Below are 20,399 nucleotides of genomic sequence, written 5' to 3'. Positions count from 1 at the left end.
TATTATATATTTATTATAGTTATGCTATCATCAGTAGGCTGCTAGACCTGGAGTCAAGAAGACCCATGATCACATCTTGTGTCAAATCCTCATCAGCTCTATGACCCAAACAAGTACATCTTTCTAAACCTCTGTTTTCACATTTGCAAAATAGGGACCATAATATGAGTGCCAGCTTCTTGGGGCTGCTGTGAGGACCAAAGAAGAGAAACCACTTTATTGCCTGAGAAGGCTGTATGAAGGTCATTTAGTTTTGGTTGTGGGGGTGATTGGGGGTACATATGCACATGTATGGGGGTGCATATGCATGTGTGTATATTCAGTGGAAATACATACCTGCAATTCTCCTGGTTCAAGCAAAACTAACTCCTTGTACAGATCCTACAACTTAACAGTCCTAGAGAGAAGATCCACTGACTGGCCCAGGGTCGACAAACTAGGATGGATCTGGGTGAGGACTCAAACCCAGTGCCAATAGCTGCTACTGTTTGTCATTCAGGTTGCTGTCCAGCCCTCCGCCATGCTGGAGGTTCCAGAGCATGTCTTTATCAGCATTCTCTATGATGGATATGGGACTGTGCACAGGCCCCTCATACAGCAAGCCCCCAACAAGCATGTGTTTTATTAGAAATAAGGGTGAAAGTAAATGTATTTCCCAAAAGGGGAAGGAGATGGGAATTCTTTGTATGTCAACAACTCTGAAGAGGGAAAACTCAGATGCAGACAAGAAATCAAGTAAATGCCAGAACAATGCACAATGAACATCCACAATGGGGTTTTGTAAGGGGTCTATCTTCCCAAAGTATGTAGAGCTCACCCATAGGGATTACTCTAGCTCCTTAATTATAAAAACAGAATTGGAATCCAAAGTGACCATGTAGTCACTATGTAGCTTTGGGGTTCTGTGCTTGTCAGTGTGGTATCCCAGCTTCAAGAGAAGTTGCAGCCTGCCCAGTAAGAGTTGGGCTCCATAGTTCATAAAGGGATGCCCATCAGCCCTGCTGGAAAGGCCTGGGGCATGTTATTGTAGCAGGAGCAAGCACTGAGGCACAGTTTTACCTTGACCAGGATGATGTGTAGAACTGGATGATGTAATGCTATGGCAAATGAAGAGCTCTACAACAGTTCAGGGCTAAGGGAGAGATGGGTGGCAGTCTATCATGTCAAGAAATTCTAAACCAATAATAAAGTAAGGAGAACAGTCAACTTCCCTTCACCCCCCCCCCCAAACACTGTATTCCAAAGGGCTACAAATAGCCAGCCAAGAGGCAGAAATATTGAAGACTGGAGGGAATCAGGCAACAAATCAATTGTTCAAACAGAAAGGAAAATGTAAGCATATTGCTGGGTCAAGTATAGATGGTTCTGAATGAATGAAAACCCACTCAGTTTAAAACTCTGAATCAGACCCGATGATGTTCATCCTTCATTCTCAAAGAAGACCGTGACATCATGAAGGTGATGCCATGAAAAGCATGTGAACTGGATTTGAGTGTGGGGTTGCTGTGCTAAGTCACTAGTCTCACTTTCTCCTCCAGAGTCATCTGGGTCCAGTGGCTAGATATGAATCAGGACCATTGGGGATGACATGGATGTGAGGCAATCAGGGTAAAGTAACCTGTCCAAGGTCACACAGTCAGTGGTGTCTGAGGCCACATTTGAACTCAGGTCCTGCTGACTCCAGGTCTGGTACTCTATCCACTGCACCCCCTAGGATCAGACCTATCTGACTTGATTAGACCTATCAGGCTGATATACTTATCTTCTTTATTTAAAAAGTTCAAACTGGAGGGAGGGAATCTGTTTTCTAGTCATTTCACAAGTCACTCAAAGACCACACATAAACAAACAAAAAAATTCTTTTTTTTCCTGAAATTTTATATATTCAACTCAATTGTCTTAAGTTTTAGGAAAATGGACACATGATTTAATAAATATAATAATTCAATACTCTCTCACATTATGGACAGATAAGGAACACAAAGGCAGAAGGGGGATAAGGAAGAAGAAATAAAAAGAGGGCAGGAGCAAAAAGAGGGACCATCAGCTACACACAAATATCCCCATGGAAGCATTAAAGAGAAAAACATCCCTAGAAAAAAGTTACCCAAATACTTTATGACAGACATTTCTGAAAAACATAAACAGAAGAGAAATAGAAATAGAAACAAATATGCCAAGCCACAACCAGGGTCAGCTTCTGCAGAATAATTTTCCCACTACGTAGGCTTCTGGAATAATGTCACATGACTTATTAAAGCATGTTGTGCTTTTGCAATTCTAGACACAAATGTAATTACTGTGATTCACAGAATGAAATTAAATGGTTTGTTTCTCAACACTGTCCTAAAAATAGGAATTTTTATATAGCAAGGTATGTCAGTGTATAGAACAGAGATGCTCAGCTCCATGTTTCCAAATGCTGAATCTATGGCGAATTTTCAACACTGAGGTTTCTGTCAAGAAGAACAATTTTCCAAGAAATAATTCTCCCGAGCTGAAAACCTGTTTTTCTCTTTCCCAGCCCCTCCAGTAGACACGGCATTCATAGGAGTAACTACATTTGCCTAACATCACAAGCCAAAGCAGCTTTACACCTCTATCAGTTCAGTCAGGTTTTTGTTCTTCATCTCAAGTGCTGTCCCTGGTCTTTCTAAAGGCTTTTTTTCCCTAGACATTCTTAATTGATCATCCTGGCCCTCCTCCTCAGAGGCCCTCTCATGGAACCTCCAGCCCTGTTCAACAGTTCCTATCATCTTGCCCTTCTGCATCCTGAGTTGCATTCCTGGTCTTTTCCCTCACCCTTCCTAATTTAGCAAGCACCTCAAACTCCATCCCCATCCTGTGTTAGTGATCTTTGTGAATGATCCCCCGATCCCACATGTTGTTCTATTCCTCTTCCATATTCTAGACTAGATGTTTATTGTGCAACAATATATCCTTAATTACAACAAAGAACTTAGTTTTTATTACTGGATCCATAGTGGACCTCTAAAACAATGATTACATCATTATTTCAGAAGGTCAGTGTGACTTTTATACTTCTTTCCTACCTTCAACCAATATTTATTAAGCACCTACTGTGTATATAGCAAAATACTAGAAAATGGGGATCCCCACAAAGATTTTTAAAATGACCTAATTCCAGACTCAAAGAGTTTACAATATAGTAAGGTAATTAGATACATCCAAAGTAAAAGTCACCAATATAAGTTGACCATGTTTTAAATGAACACAGTCAAAGAAAGAGGTAGTCAAGAAGGGTAGGAAGGACAGAGTGGATTAGCTTGAGTTGATTACAGAAGGAATAAAAATGTCAACAGTGAAGGATGTAGAAACAATTGATTTTTGGAATGGAGTAGAGAGTGGTTGAGAGCTGAGAGAAGGCAAGATGGGATTTGATAGTTCCACCAGTCAGACTATCACCACCCCAGTGGCTCATGCTCATGCTGTGAGCACAACCTACCCCTGCTCTCATGACATTGGCTACACACGAGGGGCCTTTCTGGACAAGGACTTCTTTTAATGAGTCCTAACAGAAAAAAAAGCCTCCTTAGAAACCATCTAAGGAGAAGAGAAGAGAATACGCCTTCAGGTGAGGTACATCACCATGGAGCAGAACTGAGTGTGCCCTTAGGAGAGGCAAGAAGACATTCGGTTCCTTCTAAACTTTGATATATACAGACTTGGAAGATTCTGCAATTTCATGCTCATGAGGACTCATTTGCCCCATCCATGTTATGCTCATGAGGACTCACTTGCCCTGTCCATTGGTCCAACTTGCATGATTGATTCTTGTCCTTCCATAAATCTTTCCCAGAGGACCTACCCTGGGTAGGTACAAATGTTCCTCTCTGCTAGGTCATATAACATTGGCAGGGTCCCAGGGAGACACCAAGGCTACCTACCTACTATTTGCCTCTCACGTTCACTCTATGACATAACTGCTATGAGTTCATCAATAATACTAAGGAGGAGAATAGACAGAATTTTTATAATGCTATAAGATCTGCAAAGAACCTCACCCCACATTATCTCGATTGATTCTGACAACAACCCTGGGAAGAGGAATTATCATCTCCTCATTTTAAAAAAGGGGAATGGAGGCAGGCTGTCAATTGGTGCTGTTTGTCATCCTCTCTTCATGAGGACCATAGACATCATGACATGGACCGGAGTGGAGGAAGGCAGAGCCAAGCACAGTTGTCCAGACAGGCATCATATTCAATCAGTCAATAAGTATTTAAGCACCTACTACATACAAGGTACAGAGGGAACAGCTGAGGCTACAGGGGAGACAAAACACAGGAGGCAGGCACTGCTTTAAGAGAGGCTCCTACAGAAGGCAGGACTTGAGCCAGGTCTGGAAGGAAGAGGGGAAGAGGAAGACCATGGCAGGCCCAGGAGATATTCCCAGAGAGGACCAGAGGCAGCCAACACCAAGTACACAAAGAGGGATCTGCATCCAAGTCAGGCCAACTCCAGCTCTGACACTCCACAGACTGCATCACCCATTGTGCCAACAATCTGCCATTCACTTTGGATCAGTCTGAGAGTGGAAACAGATCATCCTCAGCAATTTGCCCTCTCTTCTATTTTCCCTGCTGACTAATAGAATATGCTGATGAAACAGAATTAGGAGTCGTGCTACAATTAATCAGGAAGGTTCTATGTGACTGGCAGACACCAGACAGGGGAGATGGACATTAGAAAAAAACAAAAAAGGATAAGGCCTAGACCCGGGTCTAAAGGAACTTGCAGTCTGGGAAATGAGAAATGGGTTCACAGGATAAAAATACTTTTACACTATAATAAATGATTAGAACATAATTAGGTGACAAGAATCATAATTCTTATCAGAATGCCCCAAAAGGAGAAATGACTGGGGATGACAGAGTTGGGTGCTTGAAAGATAGAACTGACTGAAAGTTTTGAAGGGGGGGGGGGGGGTCTGTGCATGTACAAAGAAGAACGGGCAAAGCGTTCCCAGGGAGGACCATCATGAGCAAAGTCATGCTGGGATAGTTCAGATAGTTAAGAAGCAACAACTAGCTGCACTGGAGCCATTGGGGAGCAGTCACAAGCAGGTTATATAAGCAGAGGAAGACTAGATCTCAGAGGGTCTTAGACCAGCTGTAGGCAACAGATTCCTGGGTGTGAGAATAACATACTCAAAGAAGACTTAAGGAAAATTAGCCTGGCAATAGGATATACAATGGCTTAGAAAAGGAAGACAATAGAGTCGAGGAAGAGCAAAGAAAATTCTAGCTATGCAAAGTTAAATGGTACTCATAGGAATTGAGCCCATGACCTTCAAACAACAAAGCACCCATTGAACATCTGAAAGATCTTAACCTTCCTGCTTCTTAAGAAGACACTAGATGCAGTGCATAAGCCTGAAACTTATGAAAGGTTTTGATCCAGGTAGGGAGATAAGATGTAGGCACATTGGTCTCATTAACACAGCACCCTAAAAGACCAAGCTGATCAGTTCAAAGACCCTACTTCTCGTTTTTACTTCCTCTGTAGGCTAATTGAAAAAAGGAACCCTCCATCTGAGAGATTGCCTTCCAAAAGGGGGTCACTGTTGTAGAAACTGAACATCAGGCAGTTTAAAGGAAACAAGAGACGGCAAGGCAAGGTAAGGACAACGAAAAGAAAAAAAAGGAAGATGTTTAAAAAAATTGGTGGAAGGCAGGAAGTGGCATAAAGGGATAGGTTCATGGGTCATTGTCAAGAGGAACAATGTTAACAGATGGCAAAGGGAAGTTACAACTAACCAACTCTAACTTCTTTTTCTCTTTCAGGAAGAATAACCGTTGAACTGGAGAAGAAAGACACAAGTGTCTAAACAGAGAGCTAAAGGTAACAACGGAGTTCTTTACTACCTCTCAGGAGAGTCACTATGCCCAAAGCAACCAAAGAACCCTCCAGACAGGCCTCCTCTGCTGGTGATGTCAGACTGTGGAGTCAATGGAGAAGGGGAGCAAACCATGAATAGAAGAGGAAACACTCCTTTCCAAGGAGGAGGAGAAAGGGCAGTCTGCCCAGTCCATAGTGATGAATTTGACTTCAGCTGCTGGCAAAATTCTTTATATATCATAAAGAAAGCAGTTACTATGTCTGAGCTTCTCCTGCATCAAAACCCCATATTAATCTGAAGAAGGCTATAGAGCTAGTTTAACCAGATTTCAACATCACATCTAACACATCTCTCATGTTCTTCCTACAGAAAAGATAGAAAGCTCCAGGAGAGGTGCAGTTCTCAACTGGCTGAAGAACCTGACCCAATGGGCAATAAGGGTGGAGGTCTCCAGTGGGGTCTCCAAGGATCTAATGACTTGGAAAAAAGCACTTACAGCACACTACAAAGTGTGGGGAGGAGTCGACCCACATGCTAGTCACACTGGGACCTCTGGATAACATACAAATGTGGCTGGGGTGGAATCTGGTATAGGTCAGGGGCCTGGACTTCTCTCAAAGAGTGCTATCATCATCATCATTATTATTATTATTATTATTATTATTATTATTATTATTATTATTATTATTGTTTTCTTTAGACCTGTCATTTCATGAATTCAGTAACCCCCTCTACAATGCAGACTGGCAAATTTTTTGTAATTTATCATCTCACACAGCTTGCCTAAGTCGACGCTGACAGTTTGTGGGACTTAAACTCATCTTTCCAACTCCACAATTAGCTCTCTAATTTATTACACCATCTCTCATTTCTTTGGCAAAGATAAGAGCAATCTAAAAAATGACCAAATATTAAAGCCAACCTAAAAAGGATGAGGAAGGTTTTTTTGCTAATGAAGGAACATAGAGGACAAAGAAAAATATTCATCCCTGCTCACAAAATTTGTTTGCTGAAAATGTCAGTAATATCCTATTAATTCAGGGGTTCTTTACCTATTTTTATATCAGGAACTGTTTTAGCAATCTGCTGAAGTCTACCAATCCCTTCTCAGAATAATTTTTAAGTTACACAAATAAAATTCATAATATTACAAAGGAGACTAAACTGAAATAAAAATGTTTTTCTTTTCACATCCAAGTTCAAAAGCCTCTTGAAATTTAACCACAGACTCCTGGTTAAGATACTTGGAATAAAGCATCTACAACTCAAAAACAGTTCCTTTTAATCATTCTGTCATTTGCTATCTCCTTCTTTATTTTACACGTCACATATTCTTACAAGCCAGATCTGGTCTTGGCAAGACAAGATAGGAAGGTTATATTTGTCTCCTATAATGAATAACCTCTTTCCAGCTTCAGACACTTAAGAATGTCCCTCCTGTAACTAGGGAGTTTGGCTCTGATCTCAGTCTACAGAGATCAACACTAAGACACTAACTCTGAAGTGACCCATACTTCTGGTCTATAAATGTGACATTCAGATCAGTGGACTGTAGAATTCTTGAATTGCAAGAGATCTTAACAGAGTCATCTGGTTCAAATTCACACCTAATGCCTATATCTCTTTATGACATGCTTGGTGGATAGTTACTCAGCTTCCAGACTGAACCATTCTAGGGATGGGAAGCCCACTAGATCATGTAAATATTAGATATTTATTATTCCTATTGAGCTAACATTTACCTTCATAGACTTGCCACTCACTGATACTGATTCTACCCATCTCAATTGCACTCTTTTCAGGGATGCCCATCAATTGGGTAATGGTTAAATAAATTGTGGGACATGAATGTGATGGAACGCTATTGTTCTGTAAGAAATCATGAGCAGATGGACTTCTGAAAGACTTGCATGAACTGATGCTGAGTGAAGTGAACAGAGCCAAGAGAACACCCTCCATATTAACAGCCACACTGTCCAATGATCAACTATGATGGACTTGCTCATCTCAGCAGAACAAAGATAAAAGACAATTCTAAGGACTAGTAAACACCATCTAGCTCCAGAGAAAGAACTATGGAGTCTGAATGCAGAGCAAAGCTTACTACTTTCAATTTTAAAATGTTTTATATTTTTCCTCTCATTTTTTGTTCTGATTCTTCTTTTACAATGTGATTAATATGGGAATATGTTTCACATAGTTGTATTGTGTGTGTGTGTGTGGGTATGTGTAGTGTCACTTTTTAGATGGACAGGAAGGGTCAGAAGGGAGGAAGAAAAATGAGAAACTCAAAACCTTACCAAAAAATGGTAAACCATCTCTGACTTTAATTAGAATAATAACTTAATTAAAAAATAGTATCCCCCTCTTCTACAAATATCTGAAGGCATCAATCATTCCCCACCATCCTAAGTCTTCTCTTCATTAGTCTGAAGTCATGTTATATCTCTAAGTTTTTTTTTATATATGGGAGAACATTAATTTTCACCATCCATACTCTCTTCCCTCCTTTCTTTATATACTTATCTGTGAAAATATAACCAGCCATTCAACAACATTCTGAAACTGTGAGCAAAATACTATGGTGGTCCGGAAAGGGATTAGACATCGCCACCATCTGCCGGGAGAACTGAACATTGAAGAAAGAGGTTTGGAACCTGTTCCAGCTGGAAATAAATGGAGAATACAGGCTTTTGTGCCAGATGGGAAGAAAAAGAAATGAGGTTTTAGACAGTTACCTGATATTGAGCAACTTCAAGGCATTAAGAAGCACTCCTTTTTTAACGTCATAATCTATTTTCTGATCAGTCCCAAAGCTGGGGGCTCGGTTAATCTGAAAATGACAAAAGGGGAGAAGTTGAAGGTTAAGAGTGTCACTAAATAAATATATCCAGGCCCACAAAAACATGCTAGGGGACAGGTGCCATCCAGCTCCAGCCCTCAGTCCAGCATTCACAGAGGCCTGGAGAGGCTCTCCTGAGGTCAGCCAGGTATCGGCTTCCTTTGACTAAAAAGAGGAGTTGGATGATGCACCCAAGGTAACCCAGCTTCCAAGAGCAGAAGCAGAATCTGACCCATTTTTTTTGAAGACAAATCTAATGATTTTCTGCCACACTGTGACTTAATTATTACACATAGAGGGAATCCCCTGCTCACTTGATGCTGCCTTTAAAATTCTTGCATTGAACGTTTCCCTTATTTCTTTTTCCAACTTTCTGAAGATCTTAGAAAAAACAGAAATGGCCTGGGTGGCCACTCATTGATGGCATGATGGCGCCATCTGGTGGTGAAAGAGGAGAGCGTGGCAACCTGGACAGGCATTTATAGTAGTGCTCAGATGGAAGGAAAATGGTTTTTTGTCATTTCCTTTTCAATATGATTCTTCACTTTATGAGATTTATATCTGGCAGCTCCTTCCCCCTTAAGGATATCAAGCCCAACCCCCCAATTTTCACAGATGAGAAACCAGGTGACCGCAGAGCCTGCAGGTGAAGGCGCATGATAGACCAAGTCAGGCTCAGGGCCCCCACTGAACCTAGGAAGAGAGTAAGACTCAGAAAGGGGTTGACAGAGGCTTTCAAGGACCACCATCTCCTGGGAGAGACCACATGCCAAGAGCTTCAAACAAGGACCAAGCCAACCCAATTCTGGAGGCATCAACAGGGGGAAGGTGCTAGAAATATGGAAGGTTGAGAAAGACTTCCTAGAGAAGGAGTCTTGATTTGGGACTTGAAGCCCAAGAAGGTAGGAGGGACAAGGAGGTCAAAGAGAATCCCAGCCATGGGGACAGTTGGCAAAGAGGCACCCAGATGGGGGATGTTAGGCTCTTAGGAGGTATAGCGAGGAAGGTAGGACCACTGGACCTCAGGTGGGAGGTGTGAAAGACTGGAAGGGCAGGAGGAGGGCAAATTATACAGGGCTCTGAATGCCCAACAGAGGTCTGTCAACTTAATCTTGGAGCTGATAAGGAATCACCAGAGTTCCAGAGTTTATGGAATTGGGGGGAAGGGTTAACAGACTTAGACTTTTGCTTTAAACAGCAGAGAAAGGCTAAGTGGAAAGAACAGCTCAAAAGCTAGCACAAAATCCTAGGATGAGGCAAGAAGGGCCTGCTCAGGAGAACGGCAATGTCAAAGCAGAGGTGGTAGATGGTCCTGGCCAACTAGAAGGAGGGTGCTGTCCTATTTGGCGGGGACAGATCACAAGTTCAGTTTTGCTAAGTGGAGCTTAAGGTGTCTACTGGAGATCTAGTTTGAGATATACAATAGGCTTCTGGTGATTAGTTCAGAGATGAAGGGTAGACAGGTAGATCTGAGACTCATCAGCACAGAGATGATCACCAAAGCCATGGGACTTGAGGTCACAAGAGTGGACTCCTCAGGACAGAGGCCTGGGGGACACTCAGTGGGCACAATATGGACAAGCATCCACCAAAGAAGACAACAGGCTGGTCAGAGAGAAAAGATCAGAATCAGGAAAGAGAGAAAAAAGCACCCAGGAAAAGAGGGGAATAGGCAGTGCCAAAGGCTACAGAGGTGTTAAGAAGGGAACTGGGAAAAATACATTAGACCTGGAGATTGGCAACCTTGGAGATCGTGGTTTCAAATAAAGTCAAAAGGCAAAATGCAAAAAATTAAGACTGGAGTAAAAGGAAAGAGGAGACATGAATACAAGGCCTTCTTGGGGAGTTTAGCCCCATAAAGGGATGACAGTGAGAGAAGATAAAAGGAGCAAATAAGAGTGTTTCTGAAAATGGGGTCGACAAGAAGGGAGAAATTGAGGATAACTCTGTAGGATAAGCCCAGATGGAAGGGGTTCACTTTTATAGGTGGAGGGGTTTGCTTTGGCAAGAAAGCCATTTTTTCTAGATGAGACGAAAGTTTAAGCATTGAAATGAGAAAAGACAGAAGAGTGTACTCTCTAAGAAAGAGCTCAAATTTTTTTTAGTGAATTTAGGGATACAACTAAGAGTATTTGGGAGGTTGGGTGGGGAAGTGAGCCATAGGAAGTTCGAGGAGGAATGAAATGGTTTTGGAAACATCCCTGGGAGATGGTGAGTTAATTAGGGAAATATAAGAGGACTGCTTCACAGCAGGGAAGGCCCACTTTTGTTACATAAATTTATCTTCAGTTAGAGGATGGGGCCAAAGGCAAGATCAGAGACGGGTTAGGGGTTAAGGAACTCAAGTGTTGGGGACAGCATAGAGTAGGGCTGTTTCCCTAAGGAGGAGAAGCTGGGGAAGGGAGAAGAGTGTGGCTGGAACAAGGGTGATGGTCTAGGGAAGAACCAAGAGACCACTGTGAAGATGAAGGAGAGGGTTTGCGACTGCAAGGCAAGGAAGAGATGACAACAGATTGTGATCAGATAAAGGGAATTTCAGAATTCATGGACTCCTATGTGAGGCAACTCGTTTGAACAGTCCAGGAGGTGTCCTCTCTGATCCTGAAAGTCTCAGAGCACTGTCCCACATCACCTAGCATCCCACAGCCAGGTGGTTTCAGAGTGGGGTCTAGAACCAGGGTCTTCCTGTCTCTAAGAGCAGCACTCTATCTATTATCACACTGCCTGTCACAACAGAAGAATAACCACTGGGATTGATCTGGTCCCCTAGATTAATATAGCAGTTTACACACAATATCTCCCTGGATCACATTGGTTTGCTCAGTAAAACATAAGCACTTTGAGGTCAGGTGCTGTTCCATCTTTCTACCTAATTCCCCCTGCCCCTACCCAGAAAAGCTATACCATCTACCTCAGATATTCAGTAAACACTTCATCAGTGACTGTTGAGAAGAACTGGATCCTAGTAAATCACTGAGGATGGACTCGAACTCCGCTTTCCTTGCTCCCACTGCTTCTTCCACTCCATCATCTGCTGCCCCTAACATTCCCAAACCAAATCTATGATCCACAAAACCTCAACCATGAACTGGATAAAGTGACATTCCTCAAAGTTCAAACAACTTGGTCACTGGCAATGGGCAAACAATGGAGAGAAAGCTCAAGCTTCCCCTTCTCCCACCTCTCTGGGTCATATCTCTGTGTGAGGGACGTACGAAGTGACGAAGTTAGGCTTCATGACCTGGTGGAGCAAGATTTGATTTCCAGAGGTGGCTTTGTTTTAAGTTTTAAAATTTAAAACTCAATAAAAATTCCACTATCCAGCTGGGATCTTAATGCAATATAAATGTATCCATTTAATGGGGGAGAAGGGAAGAGAAATCTGTGAAACTATGTGGAAACCATCCAACTATGAAGACAGGCTAAGGATATTGAAGTGGTTTGTTTACCATGTGCCAAAAGGGAATATTCTTTTGAAAACAGTGCCCTGTCCTGATGTGTGACCATTAAGCTGCCCTGTCATCTGAGGATACTGGTCCCTTTTTCTTTTCTTAAAGAAATCTCTTCCTCATTTTGAAAGCCATAAATGGCTAGTAAATGAAAAGTCTTTTCTCTGGGAAAAGCATCAACAGCACGCTAATGGCATCACTGAGGCAAGTCTGAGCCTCCAACCTCCATGGGGGTCAGCATTCCTCAACTTACCCCGAAGACAGGTAAGGGAAGGGAGATGGTCTGGGTAACAATTAAAAAGAGCATGTAGCAGATTTACAGGAGGCTGTCCAGAATGGTTTCTCCACTGAAGAACTTCAGTAATAGGAAGGGGCCAGGGAGAAAATCTAGTCCTATTCCACAAAGTATGAAACAAAGACCCCGAGAGGCTACCAGGCCTGCCCATGACCATGCCACTTGCAATATTCTACCTGTACACCTCTGCAGGGCAGCACAAAGGAAGACACAGGAGATTTGGGTTCAAATCCTGCCTTTGCCAATGGGTTCCCTTAGAATCACTTTGATTCTCTCTGAGAGTTAACTTTTCCTCATCTGTAAAATGAGTGCTGTGGAGTAGATCACCTCAACAGTCCCTTTGAGTTCTAAATCAATGATCTATTGATCCCATTAATGTACATAGACCTCACCCATAAAGTCACACTTCAATGAAAATAAAACCTAATCTAATTGTCATTCAGGATGAACTCAAACTGCCCTAAGACTTTGGGGACACCTGGATGTTATGTATTCAGATACTGAAAAATGTACAATGCAGGATACACAGGGCCACCCTTAGGCTTTATACAAGTCAGATCTGGACAGTGTTTTAGGAAGAAAAGTGAGGTAAATACTGAGACCTCTAAAGAATAGCATGAATTATGACCGCCATTTATCAGTTTTGAAGTTTACAAAATTTACATATTACAAATTTAGTTTCCCATATATAATTTCATTTAATCCTCTCCTGATTTTGGAGCTGCTAGAGGTATTATTACTCCTAGTTTGGGGCTGTGGTTTTGGGGGGGCGGTTTGGACTGGACCAATAATTTCATTAGTATAAGCAACCTTCAATGAGGGTGCACCACTAGCTTGACTAGAGTTGCTTGACCCAGGGAGGGGGCAGAGGGCTGTCAAAGAGAGGTTAAGTGACTGACCCAGGTTCATGCAGTCAGAACATGTTGGAAGCAGGTCTTGAACCCATGGACTCCCAAGCTCAGCCCTCTACTCACTATGCTGCACTGACTTTCTTGAGAGTTAGCATACCATGGGCTTCCTAGATTAGTTAACTCAGGTCATGTATTAGTATCAATGGAGAAGCGATGAGCTTTAGGAATTGGGAGGATTGGCACAACATCCTGGGCAGATCCAGAATATTAAAGGAATAACACAAAGAAAGGGGTCCTGAAAAACTAAGGGATGAATATGAAACTAAGCTACATTTACTTTATAATATTATATAAATGACTACCACGGGTGACAGTAGGAAAAGAATGGGCAGGTTTGGGAGGGAGAGAGAGAGAGAGAGAGAGAGAGAGAGAGAGAAAATGTGTGTGTGTGTGTGTGTGTGTGTGTGTGTGTGTGTGTGTGTGTGTGTAAGTTGGGGTAGGGGAATGGAGTTGTACCTTTGTACATTCGTGTATAAAGATGTGTTTTCATATGGTTGTATTTGAGTTTGTATAATTCAAAAATTTGGAGCCTAAAGAGAAACTTGATGAATCTCAAAAATGGGACTCTCAAATCTCATGAAGCCAGGAATGGAGAGAGCCACAAGAGTGGGAGAAATTAATAGTCCTTTAGATAGGTATTAAACCTTTCATAATTAAATTATTATGCATTGGCTTTCATGAAGCATAACTGTCATGGCAAGCCTAACAGATTACACCTGATAACCAAAGAAAGAGACTGAGGAGAAGCTAGGTTTTCTCCTATATCATCTTGTACATCCAGAAATAGGAGAATCATAAAATCAGGAATAAGGAGGAACTGTGCTGGTTATATAACCCAACCTGCCACCTAGAGCAGTCTCTTCTGTCACATCTCAGCCATAGGTTCATTCATCCAGTCTTGACATGAATACTTACAGTGATGGAGGCTTCAGTGCCTCACAAGATAGCTAATTCCATTGTGGTGCTAAACTTTATTTTATTGGGTTTTTTTTCTTGTTTGGTTGTGGTTTTTATGTTCAGCCAAAGTTTATTTTGTATCTGCCAGTTTTAGTTATTCCATCTCTAACAAGAGAAGAACAAATAGGGAAGGGACAGGACAATCTTCTTTTCTCTACAGACAACCATACATCACATGGTGTCTTCCTATATTCTGAATTCGTTCAGCTCTATTACCAGTTAGCCTAAGTAAAGTGCTCTGCAAACCTTCCAACACTGTATTAATGATAGCGTTCACCACCCTCTCTCCTCTGACCTTGGGAAGACAACCTCCCCTCTTGGGGTCGCAAGTTTTTCATTTGTCCAATGTGGGGGGTTAGACCAGACGGTCTCTGATGTCTCTTAGCAGGCCAAGTCTATGATCCCTTGATCCTCCCATCATTTCTCATGTGATGCGACTCTCATGCCTGTCAGCATTCTGCCCTCCCCCCTTCTGGACCTCTTCTACTTTGCCAGTGTCCTTCTGTGACACACAGAACTGAAGGAAAGTCAGTGATTGACGGTCAGTGTGACCCATTCTACAGGGGCCGGGTGTCCAGGCAGCCTGGATTAAAAGGCAAACTCTCCTACCACAGCCTTGCCACCACGCTGGCTGGCTCACTTCCTCCCCTCCCTCTGCTGACCGACCACCAGAGTCGCTCCTGCATTGACAGACACCAAATCCCTTGCTTTCTGTTCACAAGTTCAAGCCTTGCTTAGGCTCCCAACCTCGCAGCCCTCTTCTCTTCCCTAACCGACTCCTAAGAGTTAACTCACAAAGGCTTCACTCTGATAATTTTAGGCTCTGTATAAATAGAGTTTATCAGGACTGAATGGAATGGGGAATATGGATGCTCTTTGGGATGTTAAGAGGTAGGAGAATCAACTTACACCAACAGAAAAAACTGGCTCCGAGGGCCCAGTTACACTTTGGCTTCCAAAATTATTCCTAGAGAAAGGAGTAAGCCAATTTCACTCCAATCCCTCAATAGCTACTAGTCTTTTCTTCCCTTGATTCTAACTAGGGTTCTTACTTTTTTCTATTCCACAAAGCAAATGCAGGGGAAAAAAAAAAAGAGTTTGTTATATTCAATGCTGTGGCCCAACATTCAAGGAGGTATTTTTAAAAGTCCATAATTCACCAGGTCTCTAAGAAACAGAAGACAACTGAAGGACATCACTTTCCCCTCTGCACCCCCTCCACCCAGACACTCTCAGCAAGCCCTGGCAGGCATTTCCAGAAAAATCTATGCCCTTTAATACTCAACTGCTAGCACGTTTACATCTACACAAATTGGAGTTGTTTTGATAGAATTAGCTGTTTAGAAGCAGCCGGCTTTCTGCAGCACTCGCCTCGATCCAGAGTTTGCTAATATCTGCCTTAAATTGAGGCAGTGATAAATTGGAAAAAAGAGGAGGCACAGACATTTAATTCACCAAACACAAGACTTTAATAAAGAAATGGTAAGAATTTTGCTGTCAGCCAACTCAGACAGAATAAATCTCTTGGCCCTGAGATTCTAAGACAGAAAACAAATGAAAATAATGAGAATTCTCCTAGTCCCCAAGATCATAGAACTAGGACTAAAAAGTCCACCCTGCCCCTCCTGCTCCATTTCACAGATGAGTATACTGAGACCCAGAGTGATTTGTCTATAATCACCCAGAAAATGACAGGGCCAGAAGTGAACCCATATCTTCTGATTTGGAATCCAAGACTTCTGGTAAAATAAGGAGTCTAGTATAGCAGGAGATGCTCAATGGCTTATGGATTCATTTCAGTCATTGAGAACCATGACCAATCCAGAGGTGGTTCTGGTACAGTTGGGAAGCAAGGATTCTAACAAACTGGTGGCAATCTTTTTGTACAAGAGAATTTCTCCTTTCCCCCATTATCATGTTAAAATCACTTTTTTCCCCAAGCCCGACCCATCTCCAAGGCCCTAAGCCACCGAAACCAATGGACAAATGAAAAGATCTGGCTATACTGGACCACTGTCCACCTGCAGAGAGGCTCCTGAAGACCAAGACCAAGCTTCTGCAAGGGGAAGCTCAGGGAATGAGACCCCAGAAAGGATGGGGTTCAGGAGGGTTTGCTGCAGCCCGGCCCAGCCTTTTCCTCATCCTCGCCTTCTCCTCATCCTCCCAAGGGCATCCTCCCTTGCCTGAAACTTAAAGAAGACCGAGCCAAGGAAAGAGAACAGTTTTTTAAAACTATTTCTGGTTTCTTCTCTTTTATTTTACTTCCCTTCCCTGATTCTCAAACTGATAAAAGTAAAAGGTTCTATGATCCTCCAATTTCAATAGCTTGAAGCTTCACTTATGACAAAATAACAGAATATTTCAAAGGGTATTTTCAATTGTCATCTGAATAGACCATCTTCTTAAATTCAGTGCATCAAATATGATCATCTGGGGAACAAGGTCATCTATCTCAACATTATTAACTTTCCACATCTAAATTCATTAAGTGACTAAAAAAATACTTCATAAATTCAAAATATTACATGCATTTCTACTTTCTCAATATTTCACTTAGGGGCTGGGGGATTTAAGAAGACATGAAAAGGAATATGCATTTCCCCTCAGCTTCAAAATTTCCAGAAATTTCGTCTTAGTATAGTCAATATTATCTTTCTTCCACTTGGTGGCGCCAAAGGTCTTTGTATATGGCATGATCAAAATTGTTTAAAAAACCACTTTCATCCAGTTTTCTCACTGATACAAGGAATGTTTATCTAGAACTAGTTGCTGTGGCTATATTTTTGCGGTTATTATAATTAATTACAGCAGAAGAATAAGTACCCAGAAAATGGATGTACTTTCTCCTATCTTTCCAAATTTTTGGCTCCATGAATCTTAATGTGGGCTAACATAATTTTTTTCAGCATTTCAATGCTAAAGAGATTTTAAAAGGTTCAGTTAACTTTCAATTACATTGCTAATGGAGAGGTCTATGGGGAGGACGCATTTTAAAAAGAGCCCTATGGCTAGCTAACAGGTTACCGAAGGCCTTCTTTCCCTTAGGATTGGCTGGGTCCCCTGCCAGGGCCTCAAGTCCCCAGCCGGCCTCTCTCCCTCGCCCACTTCTCCTGGGTCAGAGATGGAGAGGACAGCTAAGCCAGTCAGGCCAGAGGAGGGAAGAGCAGAGACAGGTGTGTGCGGGAGGGGTGGAGTGGAAAAGGTGAAACTGGAGAAATGTCAAAGAGAGGCATAAGGGGAAGACTGGAGGTGTCCGTCACGTGGTCGATGGGCATCTGGGGCTGGGGCCCCACACAAGTGGCCGAAAAGGGCAAGCCCCAAACTGGGCCTTGTTTCTGGAACCAGAGAAGGGGGGAGATTAAAAGTTCTGAGCAATCAAGTGCTTCTGCTAAAAGAAAACCAGGGAGGGCGAGGAAGGGCTGGCCTGGAAGGACAAGCAGAATGCCCACTGGGAAGAGCAGCATGCAAAAATCAAAGAGAATCTGAAGTTTTAGAGCTGGAAGAGTCTCAGAGACCACCAATCTAATCTGCTCATTTTTATAGCTAAGTCACCTGAGTTGGGGGAATAAGGGGGGTCCCGCCTTAAGCTTTGAAGGCTGAGGCAAGATTCAAGGTGCTCTGTCTTTCCATTCCACCGTGACCTTTCAGTCATATAAATATGTCCTGGCATCTCATGTTCTCATTCCTTCATCCATTCAAATGCAAGTTGGAATTTTATGCAGCCTAAAACTGTGAGCTGGGGATAGGGTAGGAGATGGTTGTCATGGGGTGGGGGGCACCACAGTGACAGATGCTATTATTTCTAAATCATTACCAAAAAAGGGATGTGGCTAATTATATGGTAACTGCTGATCCTTCTCTTTACCCTGGCTACAGAAAGATGGTCCCTTCTCCTTGTCCCCAAATCCCAACCATGACCATGTCAAATCATTCCCTATCTTTTGTATTCAATCTCTCTTCCTCTACTGCCCCTTTCCCAACTGCCTGCCAACATGCCCAGATCTCCTATAGCCTAAAAGAAAAAAAAATTCTTGACACTTCTTCCTCTTTACATCCCACCCAGCCCCAAGCCTAGAGTTTATCTCCCAGTCACATCACAAGCCCACCACTAAAATATCGTCCCACCACCCCAACACCTAGCCCTGGATCCAGTACACTGCAGGTATTTAATAATGCTTGTTGAATGATTGATTCTCATCTCTGTTCCCTGTCCTTCACCTGACAAATCCAATCAGTTGCCCAGTCTTATTAATTCCTCCACAATATCTCTTGCCTTCCCTAATGTCCCACTTGCAGGGCTGCTACCACCTTTAGTCCACCCTGCTGACCTTCAGCCTGCTCTATTGGTCTCACTTTCTAATTGCATTCTTGATTTTCAGTCTCCAAAAGCACAGGATGGACCACATAGCTCCCCTAGACCAAGGTTTGCAGCGGCTCCCTGCTACTCAGTTGGGCATTCAAAGCCTTCCCAAACCTGGCTCCAGTCTGCCTTCTAAAACTTATTTTAGGAGAGAACAGAAGTGATGGTCTCTGAGTATACCCTGAAAAAGTTTTTTCACTATTTTTCTGGCCTTTTTTTTTCTTAATGTGTCTAATATGGAAATGTTTTGCATGGTTTCATCTAAAGAGAGAACATTTTATCTCCTGCCTTCTCAATAGGCAAAAAAGAGGATGAAGGGAGGAAGAAAGAGAGTTTGGAACTGAAAATTTAAAAAGTGAAAACAAAACTTTATTTTATGATACATCACTTCCCTTCACCTACTCAAAGCAAACAGGTTACTGACCCAACTGGGACCCTTTCCTAAGTTAGACCCAAATGTCCAATGTGCACTCTCCCACAATCCTTCAGGGCTCTGTAGAGGTCCTACCTCCAACAAGGAGTCTGTCGGGGCCCTGAAACTCTCCTCAAAGAATCTTGGATTTGAAGAAAGATCTTCAGTATCTTATGTATGATCTATGATTTGATTATCTCTTTATAGATCTGTCAATAATCCTCAGAATAGAAGCTCCTTGAGACCGGGGGCTATTATAAGGTGGGGGTTTTGCCTTTGCCTTTGTATGTCAAATCAATTTATATAATTAAAACAAATAAAATATTTATATATTTTTTAAAAAATTGATTCAAATAATTATTTTGCCCAGAAAAATTTCTGCCAAACAGACCTTTCAGCAAAACAATTAGCAACAAAAGTCTCAACTGTTCTGGTTCATCCTCTTTGCCTTGTCATTTTTCTTAATAGGGCCAATGACTTCTAGATCAAGTCCATTTAAGTAAAAGAGGCACTGAAATAACTTATATTCTATTTGGAATGTGTTGCCCCCCCTTTCCCAATCCTGAATAAGCAATAAAAGGCAGCTGTCCTGGGGAAAAGAGATGATCAAACATATTTGTGGTGTCCATCTGCCTTCGGTAAACAGTCACCAATGAATGCATTATTGTGATCGAGAACTGTCTCTTAATCTCCAGTTGTGGATCTCCAACTGCTGGATTACTGCTATAGCTGCCTCCTCACCAGAGCTTCTTCCTTCCTCCTCCCCCAACCCCCAAGCCTCCTGCCAATCTATCCAGATACCAACTGCTGCCTTCATGGCCACACGGACCTGCTCCAAGACCTCTGCAGTGGCTTCCAGGGCAATAGAGCCCAGGACTGTCCTGGGGCAACGCTCTGCTGCTGCCCCAACTCCTCGGGGGTCTCTGGTTGTACTCTCCCAGCTCTACCACACAAACGCACACCCAATCTGGCACAAGATTTTGTTCAAATGCTGGCTGAACTGAACTAAACCGAATTGACAACTGGCATCGATCAGTTGGCCACTCAGGAAGGCCTCTCATTTTGCCAGGTGTCTACAGTCAATATTAGTCTCATTCCCAGGCAGTGAGGTTTTAAGAGGTCAAGCCCCTAAGCCTGGATGTGGCTGCCACTGGGAGGTCGGCCAACCTGATAAATTTACAACAAATCCCCTTCCCTGTAGATTATAGCACTCAAGTCTCACACTTCAAGCGGCAAAGAGGAAATTTGTTTTTTCCTATTGGCCCATCATCAACCAGTATGACTTCTACAAAGAGGTGTGATTGTAAGGA

At 42.5% G+C, this 20,399-nt stretch overlaps 1 protein-coding gene across 7 annotated transcripts in view; it reads right to left on the bottom strand.

The window, feature by feature from the left end:
- Positions 1-20,399, bottom strand: part of TTLL7 (tubulin tyrosine ligase like 7) — a 244,448-nt gene that overhangs the window by 128,916 nt on the left and 95,133 nt on the right. For all 7 annotated transcript variants that reach the window (XM_074221808.1, XM_074221809.1, XM_074221807.1 and 4 more), the window contains exon 10: positions 8,602-8,696. In XM_074221808.1, coding sequence (XP_074077909.1) covers positions 8,602-8,696 — 95 coding nt within the window. The remainder of the gene's footprint in view (positions 1-8,601; positions 8,697-20,399) is intronic.

The sequence above is a fragment of the Macrotis lagotis genome, chromosome 2 (assembly GCF_037893015.1).
Source record: "Macrotis lagotis isolate mMagLag1 chromosome 2, bilby.v1.9.chrom.fasta, whole genome shotgun sequence".
Classification (NCBI taxonomy): domain Eukaryota; kingdom Metazoa; phylum Chordata; class Mammalia; order Peramelemorphia; family Peramelidae; genus Macrotis; species Macrotis lagotis.
The sequence above is the reverse complement of the archived record's forward strand: the minus strand, read 5'-3'. Positions and strand labels throughout refer to the sequence as shown.